Source organism: Scomber scombrus, chromosome 18 (genome assembly GCF_963691925.1).
Source record: "Scomber scombrus chromosome 18, fScoSco1.1, whole genome shotgun sequence".
Lineage (NCBI taxonomy): Eukaryota > Metazoa > Chordata > Actinopteri > Scombriformes > Scombridae > Scomber > Scomber scombrus.
The window spans coordinates 7,191,009-7,210,148 of NC_084987.1; the positions used below are offsets into that span (position 1 = coordinate 7,191,009).

At 40.2% G+C, this 19,140-nt stretch overlaps 1 protein-coding gene across 2 annotated transcripts in view; it reads left to right on the forward strand.

The window, feature by feature from the left end:
- asic2 (acid-sensing (proton-gated) ion channel 2) overlaps positions 1–19,140 on the forward strand; it is a 383,404-nt gene that overhangs the window by 265,690 nt on the left and 98,574 nt on the right. Inside the window, exon 1 of one of the 2 annotated variants that reach the window (XM_062438717.1) lies at positions 7,820–8,512. The exons of the other annotated variant lie outside the window; for it this stretch is intronic. Coding sequence (XP_062294701.1) covers positions 7,820–8,512 — 693 coding nt within the window. Of the gene's footprint in view, positions 1–7,819; positions 8,513–19,140 lie in introns of those variants that run through there. 2 annotated transcript variants of the gene reach the window in all.

Genomic DNA, 19,140 nt, shown 5'->3' on the forward strand with positions numbered 1-19,140 from the left:
AACCAACAGGTTTTTGGTTATCATAACAAAGACATTATTAGTATACTGCCACTATCATTACTATCATTTTTTTAAGCACAATCTTTGGGGAACTACATTCACACAGCATGCTCACACACTTCTATTTAAACACCTCTATTTCTTTGTTGTACAGTAATTAGCTTCCCCTTCAAACTTTAAAAGGCCTTCTGTTGTCTGAATATGAGCCAGCTGTTCCCTGTTGCCTTAAAAATCACAAAAGGTGGTTGCACTTTGATAAAAAGATATAGCAGCATGAACTTTTTGCTTAGTCAGCCATAAAACTGGAGTATCAAAATCAAGGGAGGGAAAAGAGTACAAATTCAGAAGTTTAATCCTGTGATATATCTCTCAATATAATTAGCTTTTCTTGCTCTGTTTGCCCTTAAGGAGGAACTGTTTCTTATTTCAGAACTTAATCGTTGATCAGACGCTATTATTATTACCGTGGCATTTTTAATTCACTTTATTTTTAGAATTCTTCCTCTTCCTTTATTTAACCTGGTAAAAACTCCCATAAGCCTCTGGCCAAAAAAGAAAAGGATTTAATACAGATAAAGTCCAATTTAAAGAATACCAAAAGTTTCAATACACAAGTTAAACACATGTAATATTGTATGCATGGTAAGACCATAACACAATCAAGCATTGAGAGTTAATTACAATAAACAGAAACAATTGGCGCAGCAGCTGAAATGTGAACCGGAACAGGTGCGATCCGATGAGTCTGTCAACATTTCTTAGAAGCATTTTTATTGAGTTGTGCCATTTTTATGTTCTCTGATCTTGGAGATGGTTGTCATTAATTAATTGAAAGCAAGTCAATATCACATTTAACACAGTTTGTTATGTTAATATTGCGGCATCAGCGGTAGCAGTTTTGTGTGGCCTGGAGTCACTTCACCTTTACTCCTATTGATTTAGCTGAAAATTAAGTGAATCTGCTATTAATCAGTTGACGAAGGACTGCTAATCCTCAATTATTTCGGTGAGATTGTTGAGGAAAGGTGATAATTTAGGACTTGCAAGGTAAAAACACAGGGGGGCGAATGTCAGTGCCTTATTTGTTTTGTATTATCTGTATTAGTATTCTCAGTGTGTCTTTTAACCTATGCTATTTGCATTACCTTTAAAGCTGTGCATGATTTTGCTCTTATTTATACTTTCCTTTGAGTCCAAAATCCCCAAAGAGATCATTAAAGCTTCATGTAATTTAATGTAATTTAATCTAAACCCGACCCCAACCCTGAAAGCTGTGCTGTGTTCAGAGCTGCTGAGGTCAGCTACATTACAGACCCCAGAAGTCTCCATCCACCTGCTCTTATTAAAATAAGTCACGAAATGAAAGTGCTCCTTCCAACTGCATGCTCTAGTGCCCCTGAGGTTTCCTCTAACCTCAGTGAAGCATTGTTCCCTTCCTGCCTGGGGCTAAATTACTGCTCAGCTGAGTGTCTCCATCACAGTTAAATGTTCAGTTTTACGTGCAGAGGATTTTGGTTTTGTAATTTCAGTTGAGTCATTTCGCCTCCTGCCCCATCAGAATTGACAGCGCTGCCGTCTACAGGTGGAATTATGCGGGTTCTTTGCTAGTTCTCTGTGTGAGTCAGAGTATTAGAAATTTTACAATCGCTATGAGTACTCACAGCTGCGTACAAAGGGCAACCTGGGTAATATTTGATCTGAGATGGATCTTCTGTTCCTTGTGTTCGTCGTGTTCTCTACTTTGTCAAAGCGACAGCAGTGCCTTTTACAGATCGGTGTCTCCAAATGGTGAGAGAGGTGACTGAAAAATGTGAAGCTCTATTACTATATGACTATTAGCTCACATTTATTGAAACAATATTATGCTTTATAATACTAAAAAAGATACTAGAAGCAAAAGAGATGTTTAATGTTCAATGTTTATATTTATAAAAAAGAAAAAAAAACATAGTTCAGTTGTTTTTGCAGTGAGTTTTTGTATTACGTGTTTAATTATCTATATTAGCGTAAAACTAGAGTAGCAAACTAAAAAAGCCCTAAGGAGTTGGTGGAAAGCGTATATTGACCTTATTTTCATTTTGCAGGAATAAACACAACCACAAATGAAAGCTAATGTCTGCTAGATGTGTAAATAATAAATATGTTCAGCCTATACCGCTTCAATTAATATTTTCAGCCTATACTGCTTCATAGCGGGAAAAAGTAAGTCATGAAATTTTAAAGGTACCCTGTGGAACAGTGTTTGACCACCAATGTTTTATTTGTATACACAAGCATGTGAGAGCGACGTGATACACATTCCTACACATGGTTTCAGGCTATGCCAAGAAAACTAAAAGAGCCACAACACATAGACGTTAAACAAAGCAGGTTTTTAAAAAATGCAAAAAAAAATCGGCTTTACAAATGTTTTACGAGGAGAGACATGAATTGAATATGTGTTCTAGGCCTCAAGGATTTATGTAATGTGTTTTGGTGGGAAACTCCACATGGCATATTTAAGGCTTATAATAGATGGACAGATGCTGCAGATGGACGGACAGACAAAGGAAGCCATTTCTAGAATATTCTATGAACCCTGACAGCAACAATTGGATGCAATGACAATTAAATGAGCGGCTATCATGACACCATCAGTCCTTTGACTCAATCAGTGGCTATTGAGGGATTTATCCTCTGTTCATTTAAAAACTGATGTCCTTCGGGAGAGGTATGAAGCATCCCTCTAGTGTAAGCTTTTATTCCCTCTCAGACAAGTATAACTATAGTTAGATTAAAAAAAACTCATAAAGAAGAGAAAAAACCATTGATTGCTTTACCTACCATCACTGTCATTTTAAATCAAGCTGGCTTCTTGATTAATGGCCACCCGGTACAAAATGCACTGTCTTTGTTCACCTCCCTCGTCTTTCATATATTTGTCTGTGTCACAGCCTCACCTGTGCTTTTACACACAAGGTCGGCATGGAGCTTGAATCCTTATGAATATCTACAGCCACTGCCTTTCTCCTGCCGGACTTATGTGTGTGGCGTTTTTTTTCAGGGCGACTCGTGCAATCAGGTGATTTTTTAAATCCAACATTCTCTGAAACATTCAGGACCTCATTAATATGCATTTATGAATGTATAGGCTGCTCTCTCCTCTCACAAACAGTTTACCCCTTCCTGTCCTTTGATCTCAGACAATGTTGTTGATGAAAGCTTACAGGAATATTTTACAAGAAAATGCACGCCATGGTTTTTTCCAGCCATAGAATGCAGTGTAATTGTATCTGACGCTCGGGCTGGCTATTTCCCTAATTAATCAGTGATTTCCCTTATGTTTTAGAATTGCAAATTGGAAATGTTGAGCCTTTGAGCTGTTCTTTACACTGACTGCATAGCCCTCTTTATGGCTCCAAGCTAATTATTCAGCCTGTGGATCCAGGCTCTGGAAGGCTGCTTCTAACTCTTGCTTTAGGCTGTGTGTGTGTGTGTGTGTGTGTGTGTGTGTGTGTGTGTGTGTGTGTGTGTGTGTGTGTGTGTGTGTGTGTGTGTGTGTGTGTGTGTGTGTGTGTGTGTGTACAGTAGGTGTTAGGAGAAATAAGTTTCAAGCATGCATTTGACATTTTAATATTGTGTTCCTGTTCTTTGTTTTCAGTCCGGTTATGCATTATACATGCATGTGTTATACTCTTAACATTCTTCACAGTACTGCTTTGGCTGTTTGGGTAAGACGTGGCTTATTGTGTGCGTGTCTAATGTCTATGCGTGCGTGCACATGTGGATTTGTGTTTGCACGTTAATTTCTTTTGACAGTGTGAAAGGTTTCTTTAGGCTCATGAGTGGGCTCCGTAGCTCCCCAGTTAAAAATGTCTTTTAATCACATATTCATAGATGAAATCACACTGAGTTGTCAAGCAGTGTTGCCGAAGATCCATCCCAACAATAAAAAGGGACCGGTGTTCAAGTCAAAATAATGTCAAGCCTGCACACGTTGTTGATCTTGCGGCAAATTAGACTTTTGTCTTGTTTTGATTTATAATAATTTAGTTAGAATCAGTGAGTCGTGGCATACATGTGCAAAAATTGTGATAATGATTCAGAGCTGTCATACATTGCAGGGAAAAATATGGAGAAAGAGCTGCATCCAGGGGTTCAATTTATATTTTCTGCTTTATTCTCCCTCTGTTTGTAGAAACTGAGAGCAGCTTGGGGGAGTTCAATTAAGAAATTAGAAAAATGAAAATGAAATAAGAAAATACGCCTCTTCACCACAGTATGAGAAAATCTTCTCTGTAATTGGCAAAGGAAATCGGATCAATGCTAAAGAATGAAACCTTGAATTAGATTTTTTTTTTTAAAAAGAAACATTTCAGCATTGAATGAACATGAGCTGCCTGAAAAGTCTTCTGTTTGCTTCTATTGATGGAGCCCAACTCGACTGTGATGAACAGAGATTGTTCCCTGGCTGATGTGATATTTGCAGAGTATGAACTGATCCTTCACCTGAAAGGCATTGAAAAACAGTTGAAAAAGTGGGTTTAAATGAGAGATATAATGTAAAAGGATATTGTCCTTGCACAGACTACTTAAGAGTTGCTATTGTGTCATTGTTGATGTATTTGAGGCATTGAAGACACACTTGGAGAGTGAAAAACTGCTCCAGTCCACGTTTTATGGAAGATAAATTATGACTAACTGTAGTCATCATGAGGATGACTGTTATTTTTCTTTGCCTATTTTTCCTCCTAGTTTTTTTTTTTTTTTTTTTTTTTTTTTTTTTACATGTATTTAGTGTAAGGGTGTTGTATTTCATGTAGTGGGTTTGGGGGATTCTTGTACATCTTTCTTTTGAAAAACAGTCAACAGCATACTCTATATCACAGCAGGGTGAGGGTCTTATGGGGGTTTTGTTTGTTTTTGTTCTTAGATGAGATGTCGTTTTAGGTGAATCACTTAGAAAACTGTAGAGCCCTACAGACGTCATGGGTGAAAATAGTACTTACACAAGTTGACCAAAAAAAAGCTTTAAATAATATTCTTAATAGTTGACACATGTTCAAATTATGTCAAAAATGGAGCCAAACCAATGCTAGTATCTTTAGGTGATGCTGATATCATTTTTGGGGCTTTTAAAAATGATAACGATAAAGTGACTGATATTCATTATTTTACAACTTAAACCAAAAACCTCCCCAAAAAACAATAATGATGAATTAAATATGGTTAATAAAGGTTGTGACCGACATTATGTTCAGCATGTCACATTTTCAAGGTTACAAATTGTCTTGTCAGCGCCCTCTGGTGGACGAACTATGTAAATAATTCTTGCAATTCAAATATCAGGATATGAAACACGAAAAGATAAACAAAACTACAATTACAAAGGTAAAAAATAATAATAAAATAAAAGTAACTTAATTATTATAAACTATAAGAGACAATGACAAATTGATTACAATTCTGTCATTAAATTAAGAACTAGCCTCACGGTAACTGCACACCTCAAAGAAAAAATTAACCACCAAATTAATTAGTTGATCAACGGAGAATTAATCTGAGCTATTATGTTTGGGGTATCTTGGGTTTTTTTTAATAGATAAAATGATCTGATTCCAGCTTCTTAAAAGTAAATATTTCCTGTTTTTTTTTTTTTGTCCTCTCTGACAGTTAATTAAACTATCTTCTGGTTGTGATTCAGGTTGTGTCTTTGACTCTGTGATGAATATTCTTCACATTTTATAGACCGAAGGACTCATTGATTATTAGAGAAAATAAGCAGCAGATGAATTGATAATGATATCAATTATTAGTTGCATTCCTAATCAAATTTATAATTAGTGACTAAAACTCATATAAAATATATAATAAAAATAGTTGCCAAAATTAATACTGGACAAACCAAAATATTAATGATGTATAATTTATGTGATACATTATTATACTGTATACTTTAAGTACAGTTTTAAAAAATATACATTTTTAATAATCCCACTGCTCCTTTAAATCACATAAAATATGTTTCCAAACACATTTGAAGTCTTCACAAAAGTGATAAAAGCACATGATGAAATTTTGATTTGAGCTGAAAGTGTAGTGGAGAGCTCATGTTGAGCTGTTCCCTGCTACACACAAACCTTCACTTATATGCACACACAGCAGTCTCTCAACGCACTGTAGCTGTGTGGCTCGGCAGCAGCAGCAGACGAACAGAGGGGGGCGAAGGACGGCGCAAGTTAGCACAGAGAGAGACAGGCGCTCTCATCAGTGACGGGCTCACCGGCTGTGTGGACAGAGCTGTGGTGCAGGAGGAGGAGGAGAAGAGGTGCAACGGGAGGACAAGCTGCCTGAAAACCGGCGCAAAACGGGAGGGACTGTGAGAGAAAGAGAGAGTGGAGAAATGGAGAGAGATCACTGAGGGGAGAGAAGTCATTCGGAGCAGTGTGGAGAGCAAGCTGGATGAAGCTGACAAGGACGTAGAGGAAAGATAGCACACAGAGAATCCTTCCCCGACGGGGGAGAGAAGCAAGGGAGTGTGTGCACAAAGTGGAAAAGAAGAAGAAGAGGAGGAGGAGGAGGAGGAGAGGGAGCCGGCAGGAGGTCGAGTTTACGGGGTTTGACTGACACAAAAGCGAAGAGGAGGAGGAGGAGCATGAGGGCAAGTTGATGGATTTGATTTGGAGAGAGTATTTTTAGAAGGAGGAGCGGAGACATGAGAGGAATATTGAGATGAGAGATGCTGCCTTTGAGTAAAAGAGAGAAAACTAGGGGGGAAGAAGGAGAAAAGAAAATAACAACAGAAAGGGGGAAAAGATGTTGAGATCAGAGTGTGACAGAACAGATTATCTCTGGTCTGGTTTCCCGCAGGAAACCGCTGTGAGTGTATGTCCATGTATGTGCATGAGTGCCTCCATCTCCATGTGAAAGTGTGTTGTAGCATGTTTCTTACTGTGGCTGTGGTACTGAGAGGCAGGTCTGCTACTAGATGTAGCTCCCCTGTGGCTACCCACAGGACCTAATAACACTGGTTAAAGACAAATGGGGAAAGCGCCAAGAAGCAGACCAGTGATATCACGTGGAAGTCAAGGCATTAGAAGTGAGACCGCAAAGTGGGACAGAAAACAAATGAGCATGGGAGACTTTTGTGAATTCAATTAAAGCTCATACTTAATAGTGACAAGGAACTGATTGCAGCTTCTGGCTGCCAAACGCCCTTGCACGCCAGTCGAGCCAAAAAAACGCACACACGTAACTCAGAAGAAGAGAAACCACAGCGCTGGAACAAGGCAAGCTCCTTTCTGACAGACTGCACCACACAAACCAGTCCCCTCCACTGTCGTCTCATTATTTTAATTACCTTCCTTTCTTTCATTTATTTTTTCTTCTCTGCTTACCCTTTGGTATTTTGTATTCTGTCCTCCTCTCTCCCTCTCTCATCCCCTCCCTCTTCCACTTGCCTTTGCTCTCTCTGTCTCATCCTCTCTTGTTCACTGTCACACTAACTGCGGTGGATGCTGGAATCACTCATGTAGAAGCCACCTTGCTTGGAGCACATTTGCCTAGTTGATTTCTTTTTTTCCTCTGCTGAGTTGGATGATTTGGAGCCCTCTCAGATTGAGAGACCAGGAGTCATGACCAACAAGTAGCTGCTGCTGAGTTTTAAGAGCTCCTGCATCACCGGGAGAAGACGACTTCAAGACATACAGATTTTCTGTAAGTGTACTTCCACTTGTGCCGGCAGTATATTTACAGTTGGGACTGGATGGGCAATTAATATTCGTAAGGCCAAACACATTTCTAGGCGTGGATTACAGTAGTGGATTTATCCTGGAGCTACATGTGGGCCCCAGCCCCTGAGGCCTGGCTGGCAAATGAAGCCTTTCCTGCGGCTGTAGGAGCGCTGTGGGCAGCCATGGCCCTGGAGGGGCGCTGTCTCCGGCGGGGTTCCCCAGCCATAATCAGAAAGGGCCGTCAGCGGCGTCCTATAAAGCCAACTCTGGCTCAGGTCACTTCTACTCTGCTATCAAGGACACGCCTGCACGGCCTGAGGCATGTTTGCGTCCCTGGTGGCTCTATGGGCCGTAGGGCCTTCTGGCTGCTGGCCCTTTGCACCTCCCTAGGGCTGCTTTTATCCTGGTCCTCAAACCGCTTTCTCCACTGGCTTTCCTTCCCAACACACACCCGCGTCCACACTGAGTGGGCCAAAGAACTGGCTTTCCCTGTAGTCACAATCTGCAACAACAACCCAATCCGCCTCTACAAACTCACCAAGAGCGACCTGTATTTCGCTGGCCACTGGCTGGGCCTGCTGCTGGCTAACCGGACAGTGAGGCCCATGGTTCTGGACTTGCTTCAGGAGGACCGTCGAGCCTGGTTCAGGAAGCTGTCGGACTTCAGGCTGTTTCTGCCCCCCAGAAACTTTGAGGGAACCAACCTGGAGTTTATGGACAGGCTGAGCCACCAACTGGATGACATGCTCCTCTCATGCAAATACAGAGGAGAACCCTGCGGCGCCCACAACTTCTCTTCTGTAAGTCCAGCTTCTTCTGTTTTGCTTTCCACAAGCCATTCATTTCACACAGAATCACCTCTTGTACTTCCATCTCCTTACATGTTGTCTTCGGAGTCAATTATCAGTGTAAACATCTCACTGAGACAACAGCTTTAATGGCTAAGTTATGAGGTTGTAAAGAGCTGCCATAACTTCCTGTTATAGCTGACTGTTAAAGCTTTCTTGGTCATCACACTGAAAGATAAATAAATCTGTTACTGCAGAGGGGAAATCATTAAATCATCATTAGAGCTGTTATTAAATGAATTCTTGTAAAGCAGACAACAAAGAGCTTTGCAGAGTGAAATAAAAATCCATATTGGAAATTGGCATGGTCAGACATGGTCTTATGGTAAGTATAGAAGTAGGTTATGTAGGGGCTCGTGGCTAGGCATAGCTAAAGCCTCTTCATATCAAAAAGTTTTATTTCACAGTACTGTGCAACCACCCCCACCCATGAGGAGTTTACTCCCTCTGTGTCTGATCGCTCTCATATCTGTCTTCTTTTCTGTGTGGGTGGTTTTGGGTTTGGGGATTTGTGTGCCCGCTCTTCCTTGTGCGCTCCCTTGGCACATCTGAACCATGGCAGATGTTTTCTCTGCAGAAGCTCAAACTATCTTTGAAACGTTTTCTCTTTTTTTCTCATCACATTTGTGTTTTGGTTTTGTGTGTGTGTGTGTGTGTGTGTGTGTGTGTGTGTGTGTGGTTGTTTGCTCTTTCCACTGTGATCTCAGAGTTAGTGACAAAGGGAGAAATTAGAAATGGCAGATAAATGCTTGTGTGCAAAAGCTGTGCACGGTGGTTGGCGTATCACTGGTTTTTGTTATGCGTGTACTACTACTGTGGAGTTTGTGCTGTAAATACATGAACAAGTCATTTCTTTATTGCATTTGTGACAGAGAAGCCACTTGAGACATGTTTGCTGCCCCAGTGTCCGATACCCTCAGTTTGAATAACCCTCGATTGTTACATTCACAACTTTATAAGTGGAAAATATACGTTGTTCATCTATTTCATCTACTATTCTCTCTTTTTCCGCTTTCATGTACGCCTTGTGTTGCAGTTAAATGGAACTGAACAGAAAATATTTAATCATTTTGAAAAAGAGAATAAGAAGGACAATAATCTCTTCTGCTTTTGTCTTGATACGTTTTGTTACGTTAAGCTTTTGAATGTGTATCATGTCATGCTCTTAGTCTTGAAAACACAAAGTCAAGATTGCCATTTGAAGGCAGCATGATCACAGTGCTGAACCAAGCATAAAAGCATTTTCCTTCCTTTCCTTGAAACACAGAAAATCACATACTTGTTTTTTTGTATTAGTTCCTTACAAGCTTATGGTTAGCAGTTGTACTTTCATGATGTGATCGAACTGGAGGATTTGCATTAGTTTTTTCAGCTCTGGTGGGCGTTGCTACTCTTTCTGTCCACTTTGCTCTGTGTCATTGCCTTCTGTCAGAAAACAGGACAAGGTCCATAAGCTCACTGCCATGCAAATGAATTGCTCAATTAGAATCATGCCCTTAAGCCAGTATCCATTAACTATGTTTTGAAGCACTTTCATTTCGGTACACAGAAAGAGACAAATTCCTTTTTTGTTCAATTTAGATGTCATGTTCAGTGCAGCTTTGGAAGGTTGTGAATGTTTTTTTTGAAGTGATTTCTTCATTGCTGCAGTATTCACAGGTCAGTTTTATGTCAAGGTTATCCGCCCAAGGGTGGATTCACTGTCGAAATAAATGTGAGTCATGTGAAATGTGTTGGGCAAGTGAGCTGTACATGTTGCTTTGGGGATATGTAGTAGCAGATTGCCCAAAGTGAATGATTTTCTGGCATTATAGGTCTGAACATTCTGTAAGAATGGATTAAGGCACTGGTGATGGAGGGGAAAAAGGTCCTCCAAGAACTGCTACTGTGCAAACTTAACAACCAATCTATACAAGTACTCTGAAATATCAGCGAAACCATGATCGACAAGATTTCTGCAGCAGCTCTGCTGCAAACACATGGGAACATTTTACACTGAGTCTTCCTACAGTAAGTTTGATCCTGAATTAATTGAGGCCAGTCATACATATTTATGAACAGTGTGTTTCCCAAGTAGTAGATTGGGGAGTGTTTTAGTTGTGCGGTTGCATGGATGTTGTCAGCCTTAGCTTACAGATCAGAGGCACATTGATGCCCCAATCCTGCCTTCTTCCTCATCTTGTTCTACCTCTTAGGGGGCCTTGTGCTGTTAACGGGCCCTCAGTGGTTTTGCTAATCTCATTAGCCTGATGCTGCAAGTCAGCAAAGACTCCCTGAGGCCTCTTCATTATCACTGCATTTAGAGCACTGTCACTCTAAGACCAAAAAGGATGCAACAACCAGATTAAATGAGGGATAGGAGGCACAAGCACATCAGCTTGCGAGCAAATAAACACTAGAATCCTTCTGTCATGTGTGTTTGCAAGTGTGTATGCCTGAATGCATGATTGTCATGGAAAATAAAGGAGAAATCCAGTTTTAATAGGGTTTGCTTATTACAGGCTTAACAGTACAAAGGATGCTTTTAACCACCAGGCACGGGTGGTTCTAGGGGCGAGGAAGAGAAAGGTACAGCTAATGGTTGGGAGTGAGATATAGTATAGAGAAAAAGCATCTGGTAGGTCTGGCTGGAAATATGAATGTATATAATATATAATTCTGAGCAATCTCCTGCAGCAGCAAGATCTAATGTGCTGAGTCTACTGTATCACAGTGAATAGGAACTAGTAGAAGGCTGGCTAATCAATAAATCTATTAGCTCCGTGCTGTAGTTTATGGTAGTCTATTTTGCTCCCATACTGATATACTCTCAACCACCCGCAGCTAGTCCCAACTTAACAGTGGGGGAGAAACATGCCAAAGGCCAAGCAAACCCATCCAATCATCCACAATAAAATGTAAGTGATACCGTATCAAATACAGATAGCTAAGCCTCTCTCTGTGGAACAGATACGCATCTCCACCTTACTAGTTCTACCAAGGACCAGACAACTGCTGCTGCAATGACAAATTAAACAGTGCTCAGAGATGGGGAGCACCACCTAATCACACATGAGGCAGGGAATGAAAAAAGGTGAACCTCTTTGCCTGGTCTCTGTATGTATCGGCTCGATCTCCAGGGAAATCTCAGAGCAGCAATGCCACAGTATAGCCTCTATACAGTCTTAAAGTGTTTTGCTCAGGGAGGTTTGTTCATAGCTGTTTTGAATTGAGGATTGTTTGGGGACAGTACTGTGTGTCAGATTTACCGTTATTAATGTTTTGAGCTATTTATTGGAGGTGTTATAATCGATATGGATCAAAAGATTACATGTATGTAAAATTGATTTCATGCAGTGATACACCAACAGAGGTTCATCACCCAGCTCTCCTCTGTAATGTATTTTAGCATCTTTCAGCTCATTATTTTTGAATTACTGTTTGCAACGTCAATGTTTTGGTTCAGTTTCACTGCTCGCCAACCTAATATTCAGATGCAGCAGACATTTTCATTTTCAGTGACACAGTTGTGATTCTTCCATAGTGGATAATTTGGGAAGTAAGATGGCATTTACCAGAAGCTGTCAGAGAGTAGAACAGAACTTTAAGGGGAGTGATTATCGGAGTTAAGGTCACCAGAGGAACTGCTAAGCATGTAAATAGGTAATTATTTGCTAACAAGTTCCCAATAACATATTCAAAGTTGCCAAACAAATAGTTAATGCAGGTTAAACTGTAGTAAACAGTGCAGATGGATTTTTATTAATAGTGTGGCATTCAACATTACCACAGAGGTTTAATGAATGCAAAGTAAGCTCAGGTTGCTCACAGCGAAGGATGCAGATTAAGAAATAAATCCTTTGTTCATCTGTTGAATCTAAAAAAAGAAATCTCTTGTGATGTTTATCTCTAATTCTTTAAGCAAATGCTTCAAGTCATCTTAATTTCTTTTTCAGTCGTTTAGTCCCCCCTTTTGCTTTGTTTTTAACATCCGTCTACTTATACAGTAAGTTATCAAGATATGAGCATGAAGGCCTGCTTCAACAGCTCTCAACTGGCCACACTTATTATTAGCTGAACATTGGAGATCTTTTGACAGAAAGCCCCGACTAGCTTTTCCTTTCATCTCCCCACAGGTTAATTTATTAAACATGCCAACTGTTTATAGAATATGTTTCAGAGCTGACAAAGGAAGGTGGCTGTACACTGAAGCTTTTCCCCACTCAATTAATCAGCTACACCACCTATTTTCACTCGACAGCTCTTATTATTGGCTGTGCTTTGGGAAAACAGAAAACATTGAACCACCTCTTGACTCTTTCCTCTTACTTTATACATCAACCATATAAACAGACTGAAGAGATTGGCAGATGCAGGGTTTATCGATTGGCACTTTTGGCTGTGTTGATTTGCAGTTACATTACCAGTTTTACCATGCAGAGTCGCGCCGAGTTGTGCTCGAGATGAACCATCTCTGGAGTCGGGCCAAAGCACGCCCAACCTGCCTCCAAGCAGGTTGTGGTGACGTCTCAGTGACCATGGCCAACCCTTCTCCCTGCCTCTCCCCCTCAAACAAGTGTGTGTGTATTGTGCAGCGAGACTTAACTCATATCTGGAGACCAGAGAGAAATCTGTTTTTAAAAGCCTCCAAGCACACAGCTCTGTTCTTTTGTAGCTTTTAACTGAATCTCTGTGGTTTGAATTTTAATTTCTCTCCTGTGTTCCTGTTTGTACTTTAAGGTATCTGCTTTATTTAACGGTTTTCTGATCGCTTTCAGCCATGTTGGAGCTGCATGGAGTTACTGCAGATGAAAACACATTTCCTGCTGCTGCTGTTTCGTATTAAAAGCTTTTAAGTAACAAAATACAATTACAAAAAACAGAAGGGCTTTTTTTGGGAAGAACTCAAAAGAAATGAAATGTGCTTATCCACCGTTTCACAGCCACGACTTTGACCATTACTGGAAGCCATAATGTATAGAGCCCGCTGCAGCACATCATCAGTTAAAGACACTCCTTCAAGCGGGAAGCCCTGTTGTAATGGAGATGCAAATCCCTGCTGAGCTGGGCCAAAGCAGAGTCAAAACCAAGTCAAGCCAAGCCAGCACATGTGTATAAAAAAAAAGCCTAATCCTTATTTGCAGAAGGCCACATGATGCCCTCTGCAAAGCCTGGTCAATCACTGCTGAGTGTAGAAGGGCTGCTGATTGAGTTTTAAGCACACCCAGGTAATAATGCAGGTCTCCTCTCCTGTCGTTTGTCTTTGACCTTTTCAGTAGGATGCTGTAAAGCAAGGCCATAAGCTATTGATCTGGTTTGAAATGAAAACACTACTGGGAGTCAGAGGGAAGCTGCATAGCTCCAACCAGAGCAATCTCATTAACACAGGTGACCATGTGCTTACCATACGGCGCACCCCAATCCAATTTTCCCTTTTCGGATAGAATGGCTCGAGTGGTTTCATGAGCTTCAACTTCCAGCTTATATTAAAAACCATAACAGTGCTTCGTTTTAATATGAATGGCCAAGGTGCTGGTCATTGATATGCCACAGCCACTGGATGCAGCCAGCATCCAATAGCTGTTTGACAGCAAGCCGTGGGCCACAGAGAACAGTCACCTTAATCTCCCGGTGTAATGCAAGCCTTGAATGCAGATGAAAAGATTATACATGGTTAGTATTCATAAGGTCACGTCGACGCATAAACCACAGGACTTGTAAAAGGTTAGTGTTTGAAATAGAAAGCTAATGGATGCTGTTTTCTTCCATGAATACCATTAGCTGAAGCTGTATCCAATCTTCACCGCACCCTATGAGGGACATGCAAAAGTTACAGCAGATGAGCTTCATGTGACATCACTGTCAATGTATGTAACATTGTAAATAATGAAAAAAAACAACAACACAAATCTTGTTTGTTTTTTAGTTTTTATGCAAGACATAAGTGATGACAGATGACAGAGGCAATTATTGTAGTATTTGAAAAGCTTGTGTGAAAATTGCTTGCTTGACCTGAAGTTTCACCACATGGCTCATCTTCCTCTCTCTTTCTCTCTCTGTCACACACGCACACATATATTCTGAACTGAAAATATGCATCCTGCTACAACCATGATTCATATCTATATTTACTGTCAGACCTTTGGGCAGCAAACACCTACACACAGTATTGTCTTTGCATGTGTGTGTGTGTATGTGTGTGTGTGTGTGTGTGTATGTATATATATTGGCAAGCGGGGTATGTAAATATGTATGTGAATGGTAATATTTATGTAAATACAAGTATGTAAATGGGCACAATATAAGAAACAACCTTTAAAACAATACAATATAACACACACTACAATAATGAAACAGTTTAAAAAATGACCACAGAGTTGCATCAACGATTATCTGACATAAAAGTCAACAAAAGCTAAATATTATAGGGTTTACAAGGTTGAGATTTATTGCAGGGCTACTGTATCGGATTGCATTTCATTGTAGAGTTGTACCTGAAAAAAACTCAAATCGAAATATGTGTGTCTAAGTATAAAATAAAAGTCCAACGAGAGATTCATAGAGGTTTTCGCTGAGTCCTCTAAGATCGTAATTTGTTAAATGTGACTTAATATGGTGTCTGATTTTCCAAACTATCGACACTGTAAAATCTCATTATCAGCTTGATAAAAATCTCCTATCATTAGCTTAGTGTAATTAGTTTGACCGTTATAAAAAAGAACTTAAATTATGTAATGATTGCATTCAGAACTTATAATTATGAGTTCTGTCTTATCGTTTATAATGATGAATTGATTAAATAACCTACTGATCGTTCACCAGCCTCATGAAATTAAGTATTTTAGAAACAGTTAGTTTATTAAAACGCTTCGCAGCAAACATTGTGTTTGAGCTAAAATCCATCTTTGTTTTGATTAGAAGAAAATTACCCGATATTTTTTTTTGTACCATGTCTGGTTTTTTTTCCTGATCAGAATTAAAACAAAACACATGACGACATAATTGTTTTTTATTTAAATTTCACGTCATTATTTCTTTGTAAGGCACTTGATTAGACTTACAACTGCTTTACTTGTAAAAAGAATAAATAAATATAGAAATACAAGCCTAAAGAGCACCTCTTTACTGTTCAGCTGCAAATTTCTTCTCAGTTCTTATAATTTCTATTAAGTTCAGTTAAACATACTCAACAAGTTCAGTTAACCCAAAATCTACCAAGTTAATGCTTTTTACGATGTTAGTGGTTGCAGCCCTGTTTATTTGAGCCTCATCAAGAAACAGCAGCGCTACTATTCACTTTGAATGTACAAGAGTGGACAATGGTGCACTCAAACTGTTCCGAGGGGATTTGCAGCCTACTCAGCGACATGTTTTATGGTGCTCAGCCATTGTTAAAATGGGTCGAAATGTACTTGGACGGCCGCTGATACTCTGTGTGTGAGAAACACTGCACCTTCACATAAACAACCTGTTAGTGCTTGTAGGAAAGCAGAGAGACAGCGAACACAGCTGCCTGTGTCCGCAGGACTTGTTTGGCGGATCAATCACCGGCAGGCGCAGCACTGACACTAATATGGGCTTCCCAGCGTGCGATACTGGCTCCGTCTAGCACTCCTCATAGGTGTTCCTTATCATGTGACAGGGCAGTAATCGGCCCACAGCTATAAACACACTCACACACACAGAAGATGCAATTAGAGGGTGAAGAAAATGGTGTAGCTAACTCCTTCAGCACATAAGCTCTTACTCACATGAACTCCCTATGGCAATCTAAACTTCACACTCCTTCTCTTCCTTTTTGTCACTAAATTGCACTCTTATATGAAAGCTTAGTTGAACAAGCACTGCGTATACAGACACTGACATTTATTTGGCATGAGCAAAAGTTATATTCCATTTTCTAACAGGTTGGAAACTGGCCAAGAACATTTTTCCAATTCATTACATCCTACACAATTTCTCAACTTCTGTTTTCACACTCAGAACGTGGGATTGCAGCCTCCTGAGGTTATTGTAGCTCACATGGCATATGACCATTTTAAGTCTGTATGATTTTGACCTTTCCCGGGCTGCTTCCCTCACTGGGTCAGGCATGATGCTGTGTGGTGGTGCGTAGGTTGAAGTCTGCACTGATCAACCGAGCTCTGAGGACGTTGAGGTCAAGCTGCAGCTCGGGATCAGAAAGAACAAATTCTCAATCCTAGGGTAAGAAAAATGTAGATTCAGCTATGCTATGAATATCAACCATGCTATTTTAATCTCACCTAGCTGCATCCTCCTTATCACACTATGTTTGTTAATATGCATTGCTGACATGCATTACGACAGCGTCTGATTTGATCAAAGGCTTATGGATCATAATGCTGCTGGTGTCTTATGTCTGGTGTAAGCAGCAAAACTACGCAGCTATTTCATCTCATTTTTCTTGTTTTTATCAGATTCTTGCATGTGATGATGCTACTGTTTCACCTAGGAAATGTGCCTGCTGGCAGAATTTTTATGGTTTCTGGTGCTATCTGTCGAAAACAGATAGCAGTTCCTTTACGCACCACTAGTTTCCTTTTCCAGCTCCAAATCAGGAAGCAGTCTCAAGGTGAGAAAAGATTGCAGCCTTAACTCACTTTCCTCTTTCAATTTCTGCTGCCTTTGTGCCTTTCAGCAAGCACTTAATCCCCAGCTGCTGCAGTCCAGGTGCTCAGTGGTGAGCAGTATTAGGCAGTTGGCTGTTGGAAAGCTCTCAGGTATGTGTGTGCATGTGTGCCACTTCCTCCAGCCTGCAACTGTTTCTGTAGATCAGACTTCTCAGAGCAAACCTGTTTAAAATGGCGTACGGTTGAAGGACCACAACAGAGGCTAATGTAAACAGACTTAAAACGGCAAGTAGATGTTTGTTCTCAGTTGAATCTCACAAGACTGTGCTTTGAAGGAGGAACCAACAAAGGGATACAAGTGCATTCTCCTGACAGCCTGTTTTATGGTTGTGCATCTTTGATGAAACCTGGTTCCACTGATACTGCTTTAGCCAGAGCCCATGGGCGTGCTCATTCAAACACACACACACCTTTGCTTAGCTATCTTACTGAAGACATTCATTCACATAATTCATTCATAACTAAATGCCTAACCCTGATCCTTACCCTAAACTAAACCTAATCCCAATTCTAACCATAGCCCTATAAACCAAGTCTGAAGCCTAAAACAGCCTTAAGTGTTAGAAAGTGAGGACTGGCCAAGATGTTTTCACTTTCCTAAAACATCCTCACTTCCCAGTTCTCAAACTCAAATTCGACCTCACAATGATGCCATGCAAGTACACACACACACTCTAGATATGCATCCAGTTTTCCCAAACAGATCTGTTCCGATTCAAGGATCCTCTGTGTATTCCATGTGACCTTTGCTGACCTGCTGGTAAGTCAGTTGTGTTGAACTGGATGCTATTGATGTCTGATTCAATCCATATTTTATAGCTTTTCCGCATGCATGAGAAATTAAGTATAATACTCTACGTGTTGCGAAGTTAAGTTAGCCATAAGTGTGTATTTTGTGTTCATCTCACACACCATTGGTTTGTAGTCACTTAAATGAATCAAAATGTGATTTCCTTTCTGCTTCATCATCTTGGGATTTCAGCAAAAGACTGAGAATAGTCCATCTCATTCCTTGTGGAGGCGGAGTGGAGAGGAGGTAGAGGTGGTTTTGTAAGTCAAAAAGGTAAACAACCAGGAATAGTAGTGCACATCAAGAGGCAAAGAACACAGCGGCTTTCCAGATTTAACCTGAACAATATCAAAGAAAGAAACGTCTTTGAGATCTTGAGGTACCGTCAATAATTTAACACGCTGAATGTCTCGCCGTTGTTTGTGCCTCTCCCTCCGACGTGAATACCTTTATGAATAATGGAAACACAAGGAGCAATTTGCAGCAATTCATCCTTGTCTACTTGACAGCACACTTTAATTCAGATTCACCCTCATACCTTCTCACCCATACACTGCTGTATATATAAATATATAAACATCTGAATAATTCCTATTGTTTACATCTATGGTGGGTGGCAGATTAAATATTCAGTAGATTTTCCCAAAACGCCAGACAGAGGTAATTACTAAAATACCGCCTTGTACTCAGCGTCCAACTTTGCCAGTGTATATGTTTTTATTGTTGTGTTTGCTCTGTGTCTCTGAAGGATATTATTAACACAGCAAACTGCTTTGGCTTTATTTGGGCTTAGCCACTCTATGGATATTATTACTGCACTCGGTATATGTCTAAGAAAAAGCGTGGAGATAATATTGCCGCAAGTGGCAATTTGCGGTTTAATCCTCCGTGCTGAACGGAAGGAAGAAGCTCAATCGGCCAAAATTAAAGCCGCAAGCAGCAACAAACAGGTTTCAGGCTTCACAAAGCCGACCAAAGTCACTTCGGCTAGTTTGATTCTGTTTTAAAGAAAGAGCGAGATCATTACAATGTATGCAGGAAAAACATTTTAAATTCAACCAAGATGTGCATAAATGAAATAACGTATTTTCTTATTAACCTTGATGAAAAAAAACTACTTCAGTGCCGTTTATTTATAGTTTCCTTCAAGAAGAATTAAT